This window comes from Saccoglossus kowalevskii, chromosome 9, assembly GCF_978046115.1.
Source record: "Saccoglossus kowalevskii chromosome 9, keSacKowa6.1, whole genome shotgun sequence".
NCBI classification, from domain to species: Eukaryota; Metazoa; Hemichordata; class Enteropneusta; family Harrimaniidae; genus Saccoglossus; species Saccoglossus kowalevskii.
The window spans coordinates 9,791,129-9,806,725 of NC_140649.1; the positions used below are offsets into that span (position 1 = coordinate 9,791,129).

The 15,597-nt window shown below is 36.8% G+C and overlaps 1 protein-coding gene across 1 annotated transcript in view; it reads left to right on the forward strand.

The window, feature by feature from the left end:
• Positions 1-15,597, forward strand: part of LOC102808936 (neuronal acetylcholine receptor subunit alpha-10-like) — a 51,303-nt gene that overhangs the window by 21,212 nt on the left and 14,494 nt on the right. The window contains exons 4-5 of the mRNA XM_085503910.1: positions 14,628-14,737; positions 14,951-15,153. Of these exons, the coding sequence (XP_085360036.1) occupies positions 14,628-14,737; positions 14,951-15,153 (313 nt within the window). The remainder of the gene's footprint in view (positions 1-14,627; positions 14,738-14,950; positions 15,154-15,597) is intronic.

Consider the following 15,597-nt stretch of genomic DNA (forward strand, 5'->3'; position numbering starts at 1 on the left):
GTAGCGGATTAGCGTGGGATTATTGTGAGATACCCTAATTCCAGATCTGTAAAGTGAGTTTGATCTGCGTAATAAATTAATAAAATGAAAAAATCTCACAAATGCAGTCACACCGCCGATAATGGGACTTAGAAGCCAGACATTATAAGCACGCAATGGTTACGCAATTTATAATTCATTAGAACAGTGACAACATTACGCGACGGTGTCTGGATTTACACGTCTAGCATCGCGGTGCATGGACGAGTCAAGGCGACTCAACAGTAAATCAGCGATATTTTATCTGACAGCATCTACGTCATCTGCATGGGGAATCGTATCGCCAACCTTTCGAAATGATAAGTTCACGAAGCACGTCAAAATATTCCAAACTGTATATCAATTTTACCCAAACTAGATTAAAAATCGATACATAAACGTCTCCCAGATAACGTTGACCTTGAGCGGAATATTAATTGACGGTGCAATTCGACCCACAGCGATATAAACTAATACATCACTGGTCGGATTTTCCGCAGTTGACTCTTGGGCCTGAATAGCATATTGCGTTTTTAGCCGAATACGACCTAAATACCATGCATGCATCTTATGGATAGACTGAGGGAATTAATTTATTAATTACATTTTGAAAAATTTAAAAAAAAACGAAGACTCTGTGGAATTGCGTTAGATATAAGTTTCGCCGCATTATATATTTCGATGTTATTGAGAAATGTAATGCCTGCCCGTGGCGCTATGTGTGGCGGCTTCAAACACGGAAACGTGGAGGCATTAAAAATTATGATTTAATATAGTTTGTACACTACAACTATTAAACTTTTCTTTCGTGTTGATGATAAAATTCTCACGCCTATCAAAGTATAGACGCTCGTTTGGATTTATGATGTCATGTATTTATTATAACATATATATAACATTACAATAATATATGAATATTATATAATAATATATATATAATTTATGAAAGTGTTTGTCGTTTTCTGTGAAACTAAATCATATGTACAAATCAGGGTCAGGAAATGAGCACTAGGAAATAAACTCATCAATAGTTATTTTCAGAAAGGTGTTTCACGTATAATCGTCAAATTTTCCCTAAGGTGATCCACTACTTCCGGTTGCAAACTTGAAAACTACCTGTCGTAGTCATATATTATGTTATGACGTCACATGTTCCCAGATGCAGATCTGATTGGCTGAATTGATATCCAGATTAAGACAAAACTGTCTACTAGTTGTGAGTGCAGTATGAGGCCCTCGTGATATTCTCTGTTTGATTACCTCTGCAAATTGTAGCCTCGTTTGATTTTCGTTCACGGCGCACATCTCACATACTCATAAGTGCAGTACGTTTTTTTCAAAATTCTACGATATTTCAAATCTAACATTTACCTATCAAATAGTGGTGCGGTAGATAAATATGTAAAGGGTTACTTTTAGTAAAAACAACACAACCAGCTATGAACGAGGATGAACACAGATGTCGGATTGAACTATCTACTTGGACAAAACACCTCGGGACATGGACTCCCACCAGAAAACGTTGAGATTGTAGTCACGTTTGCTCAATAAAAAACGATGACATGCTTCAAATCTGTAGTTGAATTTGGTACTTGTAACTTACAGAACAAATGCTTGTGTAATATCAACAGTACATGGCACCTGGCTAGTTTAAGATATAATTAGAAACAAATTCACGTCTAGGGGTCATGTAACTCGAACACAAGCGTTCAAATAGCACCTGAGACACTATATGTTACCAACTGCATACCATTCATTACTATGACATCTTGATAGACGTGGGTTTATGAAATAATTCGTATCGTGATCTGTAATAAAGTACCACGAATAATAATAATGCACGCCGCTGTAGGTTTGGTCAGCCGTGTCTTATTTATAGGGACTACCATCGTGTGAGACAGGTTAATGTGTTTGATCTTAGTGTCGCCTACCGCATTTATCAACCACAGTACCTGCCGAGTGAAAAAGCAATGGGACAACGGAAACGAGGCGATATTGAAACACACTGAAAAATGGAATGTACGTAGTCGCGGGTATTGATAAAGCAATTGTAATAAAAAATATTAATTGTAAGTTGAGGCTATTGCCCTGCGCACCCTCTTTCTCATAATATCATATGTACTAATGACCTCGACGCTGGATTAAGAAGGACTTCGTATGTAATGACGTCACATCGTTAATCACAATATTCACCTTGCACTACGTCGAATTTGATTGATATCCAAACTCTTGGTATAGTTCTGCACCAGATTTAGATTAATTCAAGATCATGAACTATATGAGAATTGTAACGATATACCAGTAATTGCTCAATTATTTTATTGAACAATGACGTCAAACAACTAAAGTGAAATAATAGCAAAGGTATAGATTTACTTATAACTTTACTAATTCGAATGTTCAACAAAATATTTAACAATGCGAATGATTTTTAAATTAGTAGTACCCACCAGTAAAACGATACGCAAGTGCATCTGTATGATCGTCTTTCATCACAGAGTATATATGGTATTGTGGGTGATTTTGTATGCCGAGATAATTAAATTTACTATATAATACCTGACTTGACCTTTTATTGTAAAACGTTTATCATATAACGTGAATATTACACGTCATTTGCATTAATAATGAGGAATACTAACAATTATTATACATCTGTCACCGTAACGCCCTAAGTTACAGCGTGCCGTAATTTTGCGATATTGCACTGGGTATTTTCATCCTACCATATTAGGAAATGCGAATTCCAAATAAGGAACGATTGCGCGCGTAAGCGTCCTCTAATAATAAAAACAAACATGGCAGCACCCAGAGTTTGACCGGACCCCATACTAAGTAGTTCGCTCAACTTTTTGTATTTCGGCATTGGGAGGAAAAGATGTATAATAGTAAGGTTATTACGAGAACACCAAAAAGCATGCACTCAGACAGTACACGGTCGCATCGACCTCTGCGGCGCGTCGGTCGATACTTCCGCTGTACTGTCTGTGTGTATACTTTTCGGTATCCTCGTAATAACCTCATATTATTCACATGTCTGCATATGGTCGGTACGGTCGGTCTGCAACACATAAAAATCGTCTATAATATGTCTAACATTATTATACATTTGTCACTGTATCGCCATGGCATGGGTTACAATGTGCCGTAATGGTACGGTGTTGCAGTGGGTATTTGCATCATACCATATTCGAAAATGCACATTGTAAATACGCTTGTAACGTAATTTCCAAGATAGCGCACGCTTTTGAAAACGAACTTCTAATAATTTGTATCAGACAAAGCGCGGTCACATCGACAACCGCTACGCGTCGGTCCATACACCACTGTTCTGCCTTCGTGCATAATTTGAGCTGTCCTCATAATAACCTCATACTATTACCATTCTAATAACTCTACTGTAACACTGTTAGTACACCCGGCGTTAGTACACAGAGATACCACAGCCGGGAACATAATAGCGTGATCATTTTGTTTATGTTTGTCCACTGTCTGGACGCTTGTAACGCACGCGCACGCACGCGCGGTAAGAGTTCTGCCTTGTTTGTTGTGTATATGTTAACTAAGGTTGGCGACTTGTAGCACGTGAATCATAAAGCGTTGTCTCGGAGACGAGATAAGGCAGCAAATAACAGATTACATAGACAATATTGACAACTCGTGTATAACACGACCCTCCAGATTCTCAGCATACATGAAACACACAAGCTAATTCGTCCTTGGTTGTAATTAGACAAAATAGTCATTGTTTCTGCGTTATGTTCGCTTCTATTGTGGGTCTTAAGACAAAGGCCCCAACACTACTTGATCGACTTGGTTTAACATTTTCTTGTCGTGTTTCTCTTGAACACGTTATCGACGGATGTAACAGAATTAACGTAATGCCAACAATCGTTAATAAAGTGGATGTACATTCAATCCACAAACAAGATTTCGTCCAATTTGATTGGTTGAAGTGCCGTGGTGACATCAGCTAGAGCTTTAATGTACGGGATGTACTACGCTGTTTTTTTTAATACACTTATATATACATACATATATTCGTTGACAATCACCAAGGCACGAAACGAAATACAGTTGGCAACGACGCAATGCTTTCTAGAGAAACATTATCGTCTCGAGTGTCTAATATCTGATGTCATATTTGAATTTTAAACGATACAACTTCTCTTCTCATCTTAGAAAGCGATATCCGTGTACGATACTATTTATCATACTTTGGAACAACGGTTTGACGCATATGTAATGGTTATTTCTCAAGAGCTACGTAATTTAAACATCAATTATTGTCTCAGTTTCCGGTTGTTGTAATTGATAATGGTTAGAATTACTCCAATAACACCACGTACCGCCCGACTTTCATTCAGCATCGTAATATCTGATGTACAGTTATCACTCATAAATGTGATTTACCATCCAATCGCCATGACATCGTACACAAACTGATACTCCAAAGTTGCGTGCAATCTGATTAAAATAATAGTTTGAATGTCTTTTATAAATTTATTTGTATATGTATGTTAACAGCTACATTTATGTGTTATGTGTAATTATGTCACAAATCCAGTGTCCAGTCAAATTGTTTATTTCATCATCATGCACATAGTTTAGGTAACCCGCGTTTCTGAGCTAGTGTGTGATTCGCCAATCAATTGAGATAACAAGAATTAAGTTTTCGAGACGAGAAAAAGAAAAAAACAATCCTCAAAATAAATATTAACTAAACAAACAACATTCAACTCATACCCAATAAATATATTATTCTAATCAGATTCGTATTCATTGTATTGGATATATTTATATATTCATATTTTATTACAGTATTGTAAACCGTTGGCCTTATATACAAGAAATAGTTCACAAAAACAAAAGAATGGCCATGGCATCTTAGTCAACATTGGAAATAATATTGTCTCTTAATTCGATACCATAGAATATATAGTTTGATGAAGACAGAAGAACAAACGGGTTATGAGAAATTAAAAATGAAATAAAAAATTATTTTTGTTTTAAAAGTTGGCACAGACATATTTACATTGCCGATTACTTGCATATCCAAGGCCATACCGAACCTACAACAGCTCCTTTATAGTATATATGCCCAACACTTGTAGACCGTTTAGGCCATTTCAAATTGGTAATTATAACAACATTTGATATACGACGTCTTGTCACGATGATCCAGGATGTTTAACCAGTACCTACCAATACGAGACAACCTAAGGTTTCTCAGCGGAAATCTTCCAAGTTCATCCAGTCATGGACCTTTTCAATATTTTCTCTAATTTCTAAATTTCACAGCCATAATTCGTTATTGGTAAGATTTTGCAGTCAAAAATCTCCAGAGCAATATTAATTTTAATATTCATAAATTAGCTTAATATCCTTTTTACACCATGCACTATTTTACCCGCGCGACTTGCCAGAGCATGTGGAGCGTGTTTCCATAAAACCGATGATGAAAGTGTTATACCCAAATAATTACCCAATCAACATTACCCAATCAATATGTTCATCTGAATTAAATCTTCCTCCGTTTTTAAACCCTATAATTTTATACATTAATGTTAAGCTTCCATTTGTCACAGTAAACACATAATTTATCCAACTGCTCTTGTAAATATATATATAAAGATAATTAGAGCTGATCTTATTGTATATGAAACAGACAACGATAATATATTCGGGATATAGGTGTACATTGCTAATATGGGTTCGTGAATGCGAGTCAGATGAGACTAATAGGCTATGCACTGGAATGAAAATTGAATTATCAGTAAAAAGTCCCAAAAGACGTATTCAATTAAAGGACGTGATCCTTTTTTTATTCACGTCTTAATTGTGTCTGCATGGCAGTTGTCAGCAGACAAATTACGACCGAGATATTACATAGACAGTACCAGTATTGGCGAGGTCCTGGCGGGGCGTCAGTCAAAACGTGTGTCAAATATCGTCTGACATTTTTTGTCCTTCACCTTATATAATTTGTTGTATCGATTGTGTAATACTAATACTCAATAACAGACAATTTTCGAAATTCAAGTGCGCGTGATTTCTTGTTCGGTTACGCTGCAGGTTCGTTCGAGGTTTGTGAAATGCGCGCACTGTCAACGGTTCAAATTCACCCACATTCGAAACATTTCCAGGAGCTAACATTACTTCACTGAATAAAACATTTACCTGTAAACACTTTCTGTTACATGAAATAGATATTTCGGGGAATAATATTAGTTGTTTTTTAACGACCAATCAAATACAAGCACGACAAAATGGCGGATAATTAAGTCGTTTTATTCGGACAAAAATGTTACATGATACGTAAACCCGCAAATTGCCTGTTACTACAAGGCACACTTCATTTGTGTTTGCTTTAAACTGGGCACATGTGTATTATTAGTGGCTTAATGTTACTAAACACTGTGAATAGCAATGTGATACAATGAAACGAAACAGGTCGCTGGAAACTGAAATGTGCGTATCTGCGAATCACGCCTACCAATTGACCCTGTTCTTCGAATGACACACGCGCCCGCTGATTTTCTTGATTAACCCACAATCTCACTGATGGATGTATCGTGAATTTAAATGGGGATCATCCCCGATTTGTTATTCTATCGTCGTGTTAAACTCATACAGAACGCTGAATTGAATAATAACAGAGTTTCCTATTATAAAAATTGTCAAATAATACACTAATCACGTTTCCTGATTCTAAACTTAATGCTTGAAGTATTCATCCTACCAATGTAAACCTTAGTCATAACTGACTATAGCGAGTTCCGCAAATGATATAGTGGTCCTTCTTGTCCCCTCTTGCCGGGAATGGGGGAATCTACATCAGTGCTGTGGTGAACTACAGGCACCTTATGCCTAGGAAATTAAAGTTGACGCGTTTTCTTTACATTTGCTTTAATATCGTATAGCGACTTTCTTCAAAACCTCTCTATAATTTCCATGTATATGCACGTCATTTTGAGTAGTATGTTACATCATAATGGCTTGTTTGCCTCGCCTGTCAGTGATTGGAATGTCCGTTTCGTGTCTTCGCTTAACGCTTCCGTCGTGCGACCTCGGGCTATAGATGTAATACGTTATGACGTGTGGGTATTAGTATGTATTATCTGCCAACACAATTATCGACAGGTGGTAGCAAATGAGTGTTAATTAATAAGGCTGCCAATTGTAGATATTTCACAAATGGATTTCCTTTCTCTCTTTTTTTGGAAAAATATAGACAGTTATTGTCAAACACATTATGTTGGTGCATTGAAACAGAGAATGGTAAAATAATCGCTTTTATATAAAAAAAATTGCCAATATTCAAAACATAATTACAGTGTCTCGATTGCACTGCCGTGTTTGTAGTTGTAGTAATTCTGGGGAAATTATTCTTTGTTGTATTATCGTTTTATTTTTTTTCTGTTTTTAAATGAGCAAACTATTTCCACAAATTGCTCTGCACATTAAATTTCTTGATGTCTCCGCGGTGTAATTTCAACGAGGGACAGATGGAGTTGAATACGTGGTTTTATAGGGTCATTTCGAGTAATTGAATTTGCTGTTATTCCATATAATCACATAAAATGGGTTTTCCAGAAATTAAGTATCTTATACGGTAAAATAGTCGTTAATCGAGAACGACCCGTGTTGTGGATTGTATGCGAACTCTGCCCGCAACGTATATCTACACTTTATTTTATTAAACATTAAATAATTCCCCATAGCATCAATGTTCAATGATTGAAGAGTGAATTCTCTGCGAGCCACTGGGAAACTAAGGGAATCCGTGATTCGATATGTGTTAGATGATAATCTGAGTGTACGCGTTTAGTTTGCTCAGACCCCAAATTCATGCCTGTGTTTTGTGGCGTAATGCGTGAACAACTTGCAATAACGTGTGCTCTGTGATGAGATACAGCGAGCGAGCAATTCAGACAAGTTGATGCATTCTTGACACGTAGAGGTCTGATGTGTAGAATTGAAATTACATGCACATACACGGACATGTATAAACAGAACACAAGGGATTCGAACTCGCAATTCAGCAAATGCGCCTCTCCAATGACGCAACGCAATGTCTAAATTTGAACAATGGCGTGTTATGATGTATTCTAGGATACTGATCCGCCCATTCGAGAAATAATAACTTTATGTACATTTCACAAATACACATTCTTCTATTCCCAGAATTTGTTATTGCCTTGTGATCTCACTTGTGGCCGAGAATATTAGGACTCGATCGACTAAACTTGGCCCAACAAATTGGGAACATCGCAGTTTGTGGAGATATACAAACATAAACATTACAAACTGTCGTATCACATTTGGAATAGTAGTTTACCACTTTGTATGCACATCCCGCGAGTACATCCATTTAGAATCTGTATAAATATTTCCGCTTTTTTGGAATGCGTCACACAATTTCAGAATTCATTACTGAAAATATGAATATATCATTGAACAATCTTCTAACACTGTAAAAACCGTTCATATAATTCATAACCCATTGCCCTGAAACATATACATTTTGTCTAAAATTCTCTGAATCAGTACAATGTTTTGTATTTCGGCTGCGCTAAAAGAGATAGGGTCTGGAGGTGCTAGGGTACATCCCAATTTATTTACCTAGGAAGATGCCCCCTACCCCTAGATGTCCATTCAACCAGCTATTTCATTGGGCATGTATATAACTACGATTGACATGCGGACAGCGCTGTTGGGCTTATTTAACACTTTTATCGTGAAATACGTGAACGTAAAGCAATAACCAGTCGTAAACAAAATAATTGCATTTTTTATTGTGAATCGTTCCCATTCTCAACATATCAAACACAGTTCAATTGATTCAGCGGCGACCACGTGACTTGCGATATTTCAGGGTTTGACACATATTTTGGAATCATACAATCGCATTAAACATCGAATAATCACAAACTTTTCTGTGTGTCTCTATAACGGAGAGTAAGCCATTCTACCACAGCACAGTTCAGGGATTTGTTTAGCATGTTTAAATAATTTGTATGAAAATCTATCTTGATAAAAAAATAATATGATATGATTTAAGCCCGGCGTACATCTGCCGATTACTCGTTCTCAACTGACGCATGCGCGCTTTGTAGTGACCTGTACACGACATGAGACATACAGTTTTGTCCGTCTTTTAACGTTCTATCAAATATAAGCTACAGATTTGGTAAGCCAGTGTACTCGGTAGGGTAGCAAGGTGTGAGTTAAAATAAAATAAAAATGACATTTTTTTGCAGTAAACATATTCAATTTATTAAATTATTCAAAAATTATGTTTATATGTTAATTGACTTGTTATATTACATAATACTAAGATCAGCAATGTCCCTAAAATAAATAACAGTTAAAAAATATTGTCTCTTTTCAAGGTTTCCTGTCAACTATAAAGTCCATTGTTTCACATTCAAGTACGTATTGAGCCGCCATCCAAAAGCGTACATGCCTTTGTCTGTTCGTAGTACGAGCCTTCTAATAAAAGTATTGGGTACGCACATTATTCGCGAAGAAAACCATCATACGTTTTGTGCGTTGTAATTCGAATGCACACTCGTAAATATGACTTTGCTTGCTCCCAGGCACTCGATTCAATGCGGCACCAAGGTCTTCAATCTTTTCAAACTCCTTCAAAGTGTCATTTCTGGAAATCTCTTCAATATAATAAATTAGACGTAAACAAACTCCTTAGGGTGTGTCGAAATTGGACAAGACGTTACTGAACATTTTCATAACTACTCGCCGAAGCTTAAAGCATCTAATATAAATTAACATTTATCTAAATGGCTCATAAAAAAAAAGACAAGACCCCCCCCCCAACTCTACTAGTTATATTTAGGTATACACTGTTGATCAGTTCAATGTCACCTATAAATAAGGATATAACAAATCTAAAACAACTGAACTTGAAGTTCGTATCAAATAAACGTGTATATGTAAATGACGTATGAATGATGACAGAGTGTTAGAAAGAGTATCCTTATGAAAATGCAAGTATCATGCATAATGCACGGAGCACAGGAGGATCGTTAAAAACAGAGCAATTCCAACGAATGCAACTATTTATTCTTTCCAGCATTCCAATTAAGGTTTTTCTTAAAATGTTCAATTCAGTTACGTTGGCATGACAATTTACCTTTTCCCGGTGTGAAATCAGGTCGGTGACAACATCAATCAAAATAACATCCTCAATATATACAATCTGCGAGTCTTAGTGTCACGTTGTATTAATGTCCGAGCACGCTATAAAATCCGCCATTTTGTTTCAGCCTCTTTCAGAGGTAGTCGCGTTATCAGTAAAATAGTGCTCCAGATATTCATCTAATCAGGACATGGCAGTGAAATGTTTGATTGTAAATATCCCGGAACTCAGACATTTGGAGTCGTTTACATGTATGCAGTAAATTACATTGCTGTCCCCTGCACGACAATTGTGTGACACAGCGGGAAGTGATGTAATTGGCTGCATTCATGTGCATGATAAGTTGCATCCACGCAAACAAACAAACGTTAGATAGCGGAAATACTAAATTCAGTTTGGCGCCAGTTCGTTGGTATAATTTGAGCCGTACATGTCATACTCTCAGTTTTAGTAGCGTTGATTTGTGCCAGTTGTGTTGCATTTATAATAAATTGAACGCACACGTCCACATTTAAACGAGTTTCAGCCCGGGTTTTTTAGCATGACTGATCATTTTGTTCTCCCGTCAAATTTATGATCTAATTTCATTTGCAATAACTTTGGGGCGTAACAACACTAAGAACAGCCGTCATAATGTCGCTTTAACAGCTTTGTGGTCGATATAAAAAAATGTACAGGTGGTCCGCGTTTCCCTATTACTGTAGTATGTTGATTGTCTGCCGTTTCCAGTATTATACCAACCCCCTAAGTGGACGTTTTTGATTAGCAAACAGTGAATCACATTGACGCTCCGCGTAAAGAAAGGTACTTAAATAGTTATTGCACCCCCCCCCCAATTGGCGCGCATTAACACAACCAAATGAGTAGCATAATTATCCCTCCCGAAAAAATCCCCCAATAAATCTAAAAAAAGCGTCTCATTTCTGTTTGTAGCTTATTATGGTTACGACGTATATCGCCGTGGTAACCATATTATCGGTTCATTTCAATGGTATTACCTAATAAATACCTGCAAAATAAATTTGTATGCAGTAGCGGGAAGCGAGGGTGATGTACAGAAAAGACTAGAACAGCCATCGCGGAGCTATTTATGGTGCGTCACTGCAAACTACTGCCGTCAATTCGATAGCGAGATTTATATCTCACTTATAATATCGATATGACGAAAGTTATAAATAACTAGAGTAATTTTATACTTATTAAATCAAATCTTGTTTCTTCTCAATATATGTATTGTAATTCCGAAATAGACGCGATGCGCCGAAACCATAAAAAACTAGAGAGCTGTAAAAAAAGGGAGATTGGTATTTACGTCATGAACGCCATCTTACGGGAAATAAAGGCTCTGGGCATTGCCATTTAGTGCATTTAATTGGTGCATCGATCTTGAGAATAATCAGGCAGGAAGTTATCTTGTCCAGCCCTGGGGATAATTTGTATAACGCTTTAAAACGATTCTCATAAAAAAATATACCTATGTGTAGAGCTCCCGTGCCACTTAGGGTCAAGTGTTTGTGTAGTATATATTATGTACGTTGAAACATCTGATCTGAGCTGAACTGAAACATCACGCCACAGTAATGTATTATTGCTTGTATATTGTACGCACGGGGACCAAGAGTTATATAATACAGAGTAGAAGGAAAAACAAACAATTGATATATGAATTCAGTTGCGATTTAATAGATGCTGAGTTATCAGTGACTGGCCAGACCTTGGGCGAAAATGGCCGCCGAGATCTCGTTGAAAACAAGTTGCGAGGCTTTGTGTTTGCCCTTCAAATAGTGTTTCATTCTCTCCTGTCATCGCTTTAACTGTACTAATTACCATGGTTACATAGATTAGAGAAGCAGTGGACGCGATAAAGAGAGATGGGGAGTGAAAGACTGCTGGAGGGACAAAAACAAGTCTCGTGGCTCAGCGAGACCTCGGCGTCATTTGCGCCAAAGACCATTTAAAGCAGGGAGTCGTCATCTGCGCATGCGTCAGATGGCCGTAGCGTGTCATTGTTTACAAACAAGCGTGTTTAGCGTGTAATGTTATCGTCGCCTGGGACTCAATTCCCGCGCGTGCGCAGGTGAAGATCCTCCCGCTTTAAGTAGTTATGTTATCACAGTCTGGAAATTGGCGGCATTCACGGACAACTTCGACGTGTACGTTTCGTGAATGAACACGTTTTATTATAGACATGTCTATATTCTATTGTCACCGTGATGTTTCAGAGGTTGTGTATATAACAAATCATAATGTCACGTGACGTGCGGGTTTCTATGTAAAGGCCCACTTTGCATCGTACGATAAATTGTAGTATTTTCCAGAGTGGCAAATAATATTTTTTTCCGGAGTTGGGAAGTGGTATGAGTCCTTACATGCCTTCATGTATCAATTTCCTGAGTTGATTTATGAATGTACGTTGTCATTAATTGGACATTGGACATTAATTCTTCAAAACTCATATTAAAACAGACGATTTCGACAATACACCAGATGGCTCGACTCAACCAGATACTTCCTGACATCCTACCAGATCATAAATATTTGCCTGTCTAGTCTTGTTTTGTTTTAACGTTGATATAAAATTATATTAAACTTTGGTTTTTGCTAAGCGTTATGTAGTTGCCCCCACTAGCGACTCAACGGATTCGAATAACGACATGCATTTGATACTGCGATGTAAACGTGGCAAGTGTCCAATACGATTTTTTTTACGGTTCGTCCAATCATGATCTTTATTACAATTTGTCCCTAACTGCGCTACCTGAATTTCTTGTTATGACCAGTCTGCTGTCATTGAAGTCTTGGCAGGATTTCACCGTGACAACAATAAAGAACGATAAAATCTTGTATCGTAAATGTCTGAATTATAGTCAGATGACCTTTGGAAATCTAATAAAGTAACAAATGCGCTAAGATAAATGCTGCTTGTAATTTGACGAGATGGTGACTTGTACGCCCGACACGTGTACATGATAATATCAGATGTATTGGTATAACACGTTGGAAATATTAGTATAACATATTAGAAGCATTTGTGTATTACGTTAGCAGTGTCAGTGTAACATGTTACAAGTATCGACGTACGTGACGTAAACAATGTCGTTGTACATGTCAGAAGTATTGGTGTACGTGACGTTAGCAGTTTTAGTGTACGACATTATTAGAAGTATCGGTGTACTACTAGTATGTTAGAAGTAATGACGCATCACGTTAGCAATGTCAGTATACATGTTAAAAGTACTGGTGTGTGGGACTTTGGCAGAATTAGTGTACCACGTCCATGTGCTAATAGTATCGATGTACGTGACGTAAACAGTGTCGGTGTACATGTCAGAAGTATTGGCGTACGTGACGTGAGCAGTATTAGTGTATAATATTAAGTATTTGTGTAATACATTAACAGTACCAGTATCTCATTGCAATTACCACGTAATTTACCACTGATGGTGTAATAGCGAGTTTACTCGCCTAAGTTACTACTGATACTGTAATGGCGAGTTTACTCGCCTGAGTTACCACTGATACTGTAATGGCGAGTTTACTCGCCTAAGTTACTACTGATGCTGTAATTGCGAAATTCCCATGGTTCTATAGTTTACTAGTGGTTTACGTCACCACTACAAAATCTAATGTGAAACATACATAATCGTACGGGGCCGTGGTCATAACGTTTGCACGTTTCAACATGCAAGATAACACGTTTTCAATTGAATGTCATATTTTGTCAGGTCGTCAGGCATTCTTTAATTTCTCGAACTATTTAAGAAAATCAACAGGTGTCGCCTGTTCCAAGGGCAATTTCTTGGGAGCAGGTAACACTTTTTTGTGGACAGAGGTCATTTACGAGCATGTTAGGGCAGTTTTTAAATATTTTTGGATTTTATCGAGTACCGGCGTTTCATTGGTCATATAAATGTCATCAAAGAAACTGGAATTTAACGGAGATTCAAACGAGAGGAGAAATATTAGGCAACTAATCTCCGGAAAACTTTCCAATTGCTGGTGGAAAGTTATTAAGTTTGAGGAGAGGTATGAACAGCTAATGGCTAATTTAACTGACAAATAACAAAGGCGTGTACCTAAATCAATGGACAGCTTGCGAATTTCATCATCACGTGGTATTTTTGTTTGAGAACGTTAAACAATCTACTGTCTTGTTTGTGGACAATCGAGCGGTAATCATTAAAATCGTATTCCATCTATTCCAACAAAATTGCAGATAAATATGTGGTTTGAAAGATCGAAAAATAAACCAAAAAAGTTGCATTCATGCATAAGCGTATTTGACTCAGTTGTTTATTACACAAGATACAGTGACCGTGCGCGCCAACTTCGAACTATGATATATTGAAGATAATATTAGGTAATCGTAGTCCTAAATAACTATTAAAAATAGCTAGACGTTTCGAGCAATGGCTCAGGTCTCTAGACGTTTCACCTGTCTTCACAGGAATGGGTTGACGAGTACTTGCAATGGGATGCAGACAAATACGGCGATATCGACCACTTCAAGATTCCATCTAACCGTTTATGGATGCCAGATGTGACCCTTTATGATAAGTATGCGAATAAGTTTCCGAATCTCATATAAAATCTATACTGATAATCGATGATATGTAAATATCTATATATATAATTATATAAGTTGTATTTTGAAAATCTCAACATGTGTACATTTTAAAATTCCACTTTTGTTTGACACACTTTCACTTCTTCAGGGACTAGTGTATTTCTGTATACAATTGTATGATGACTGATTATACTTGTTTTCAGTGCCGATGATAGATATGAAGACTACAAAGTAAATCAAATATGTGTGATAAACAGCGACGGATTTATTAATTGGGCGGCACCCGTGATATTCAAAACTTATTGTAAAATAGACGTTAGAAGATTTCCGTTTGACAAACAGGAATGTCCACTGAAGTTTGGTCCATGGCAACATGATGGAACGGAAGTGGAAGTAACTGGCATTGGTAAGTAACCAGATATTCATATATATATAGATATTCATATATATATATATATATATATATATATATATATATATATATATATATATATATATATATATAATAAATATAATTCGGTAGCTAGTCACTAGCGCATATAGTAACTGTAATTAAATGTAACGTAACTTTCGTTGGTAATTAACCATGTACATCACTCGAACATAAATTAACTGGTCTTGTAAATAACCATGTAAGCCACTAGAATTGGTATGTAACGTATAATATGATATAAATTAATTGGTATTAGTAAGTAACCATGTAACCCACTAGAATTCAAAGTAACTGGTATTGGTAAGTAACATGTAATTTAACACAATATAAATTAACTGGTATTGGTAAGGAACATGCGATTCAATAGAATACAAATGAATTGTCATTGGTCAGTAACCATGCAATGTACTACAATAT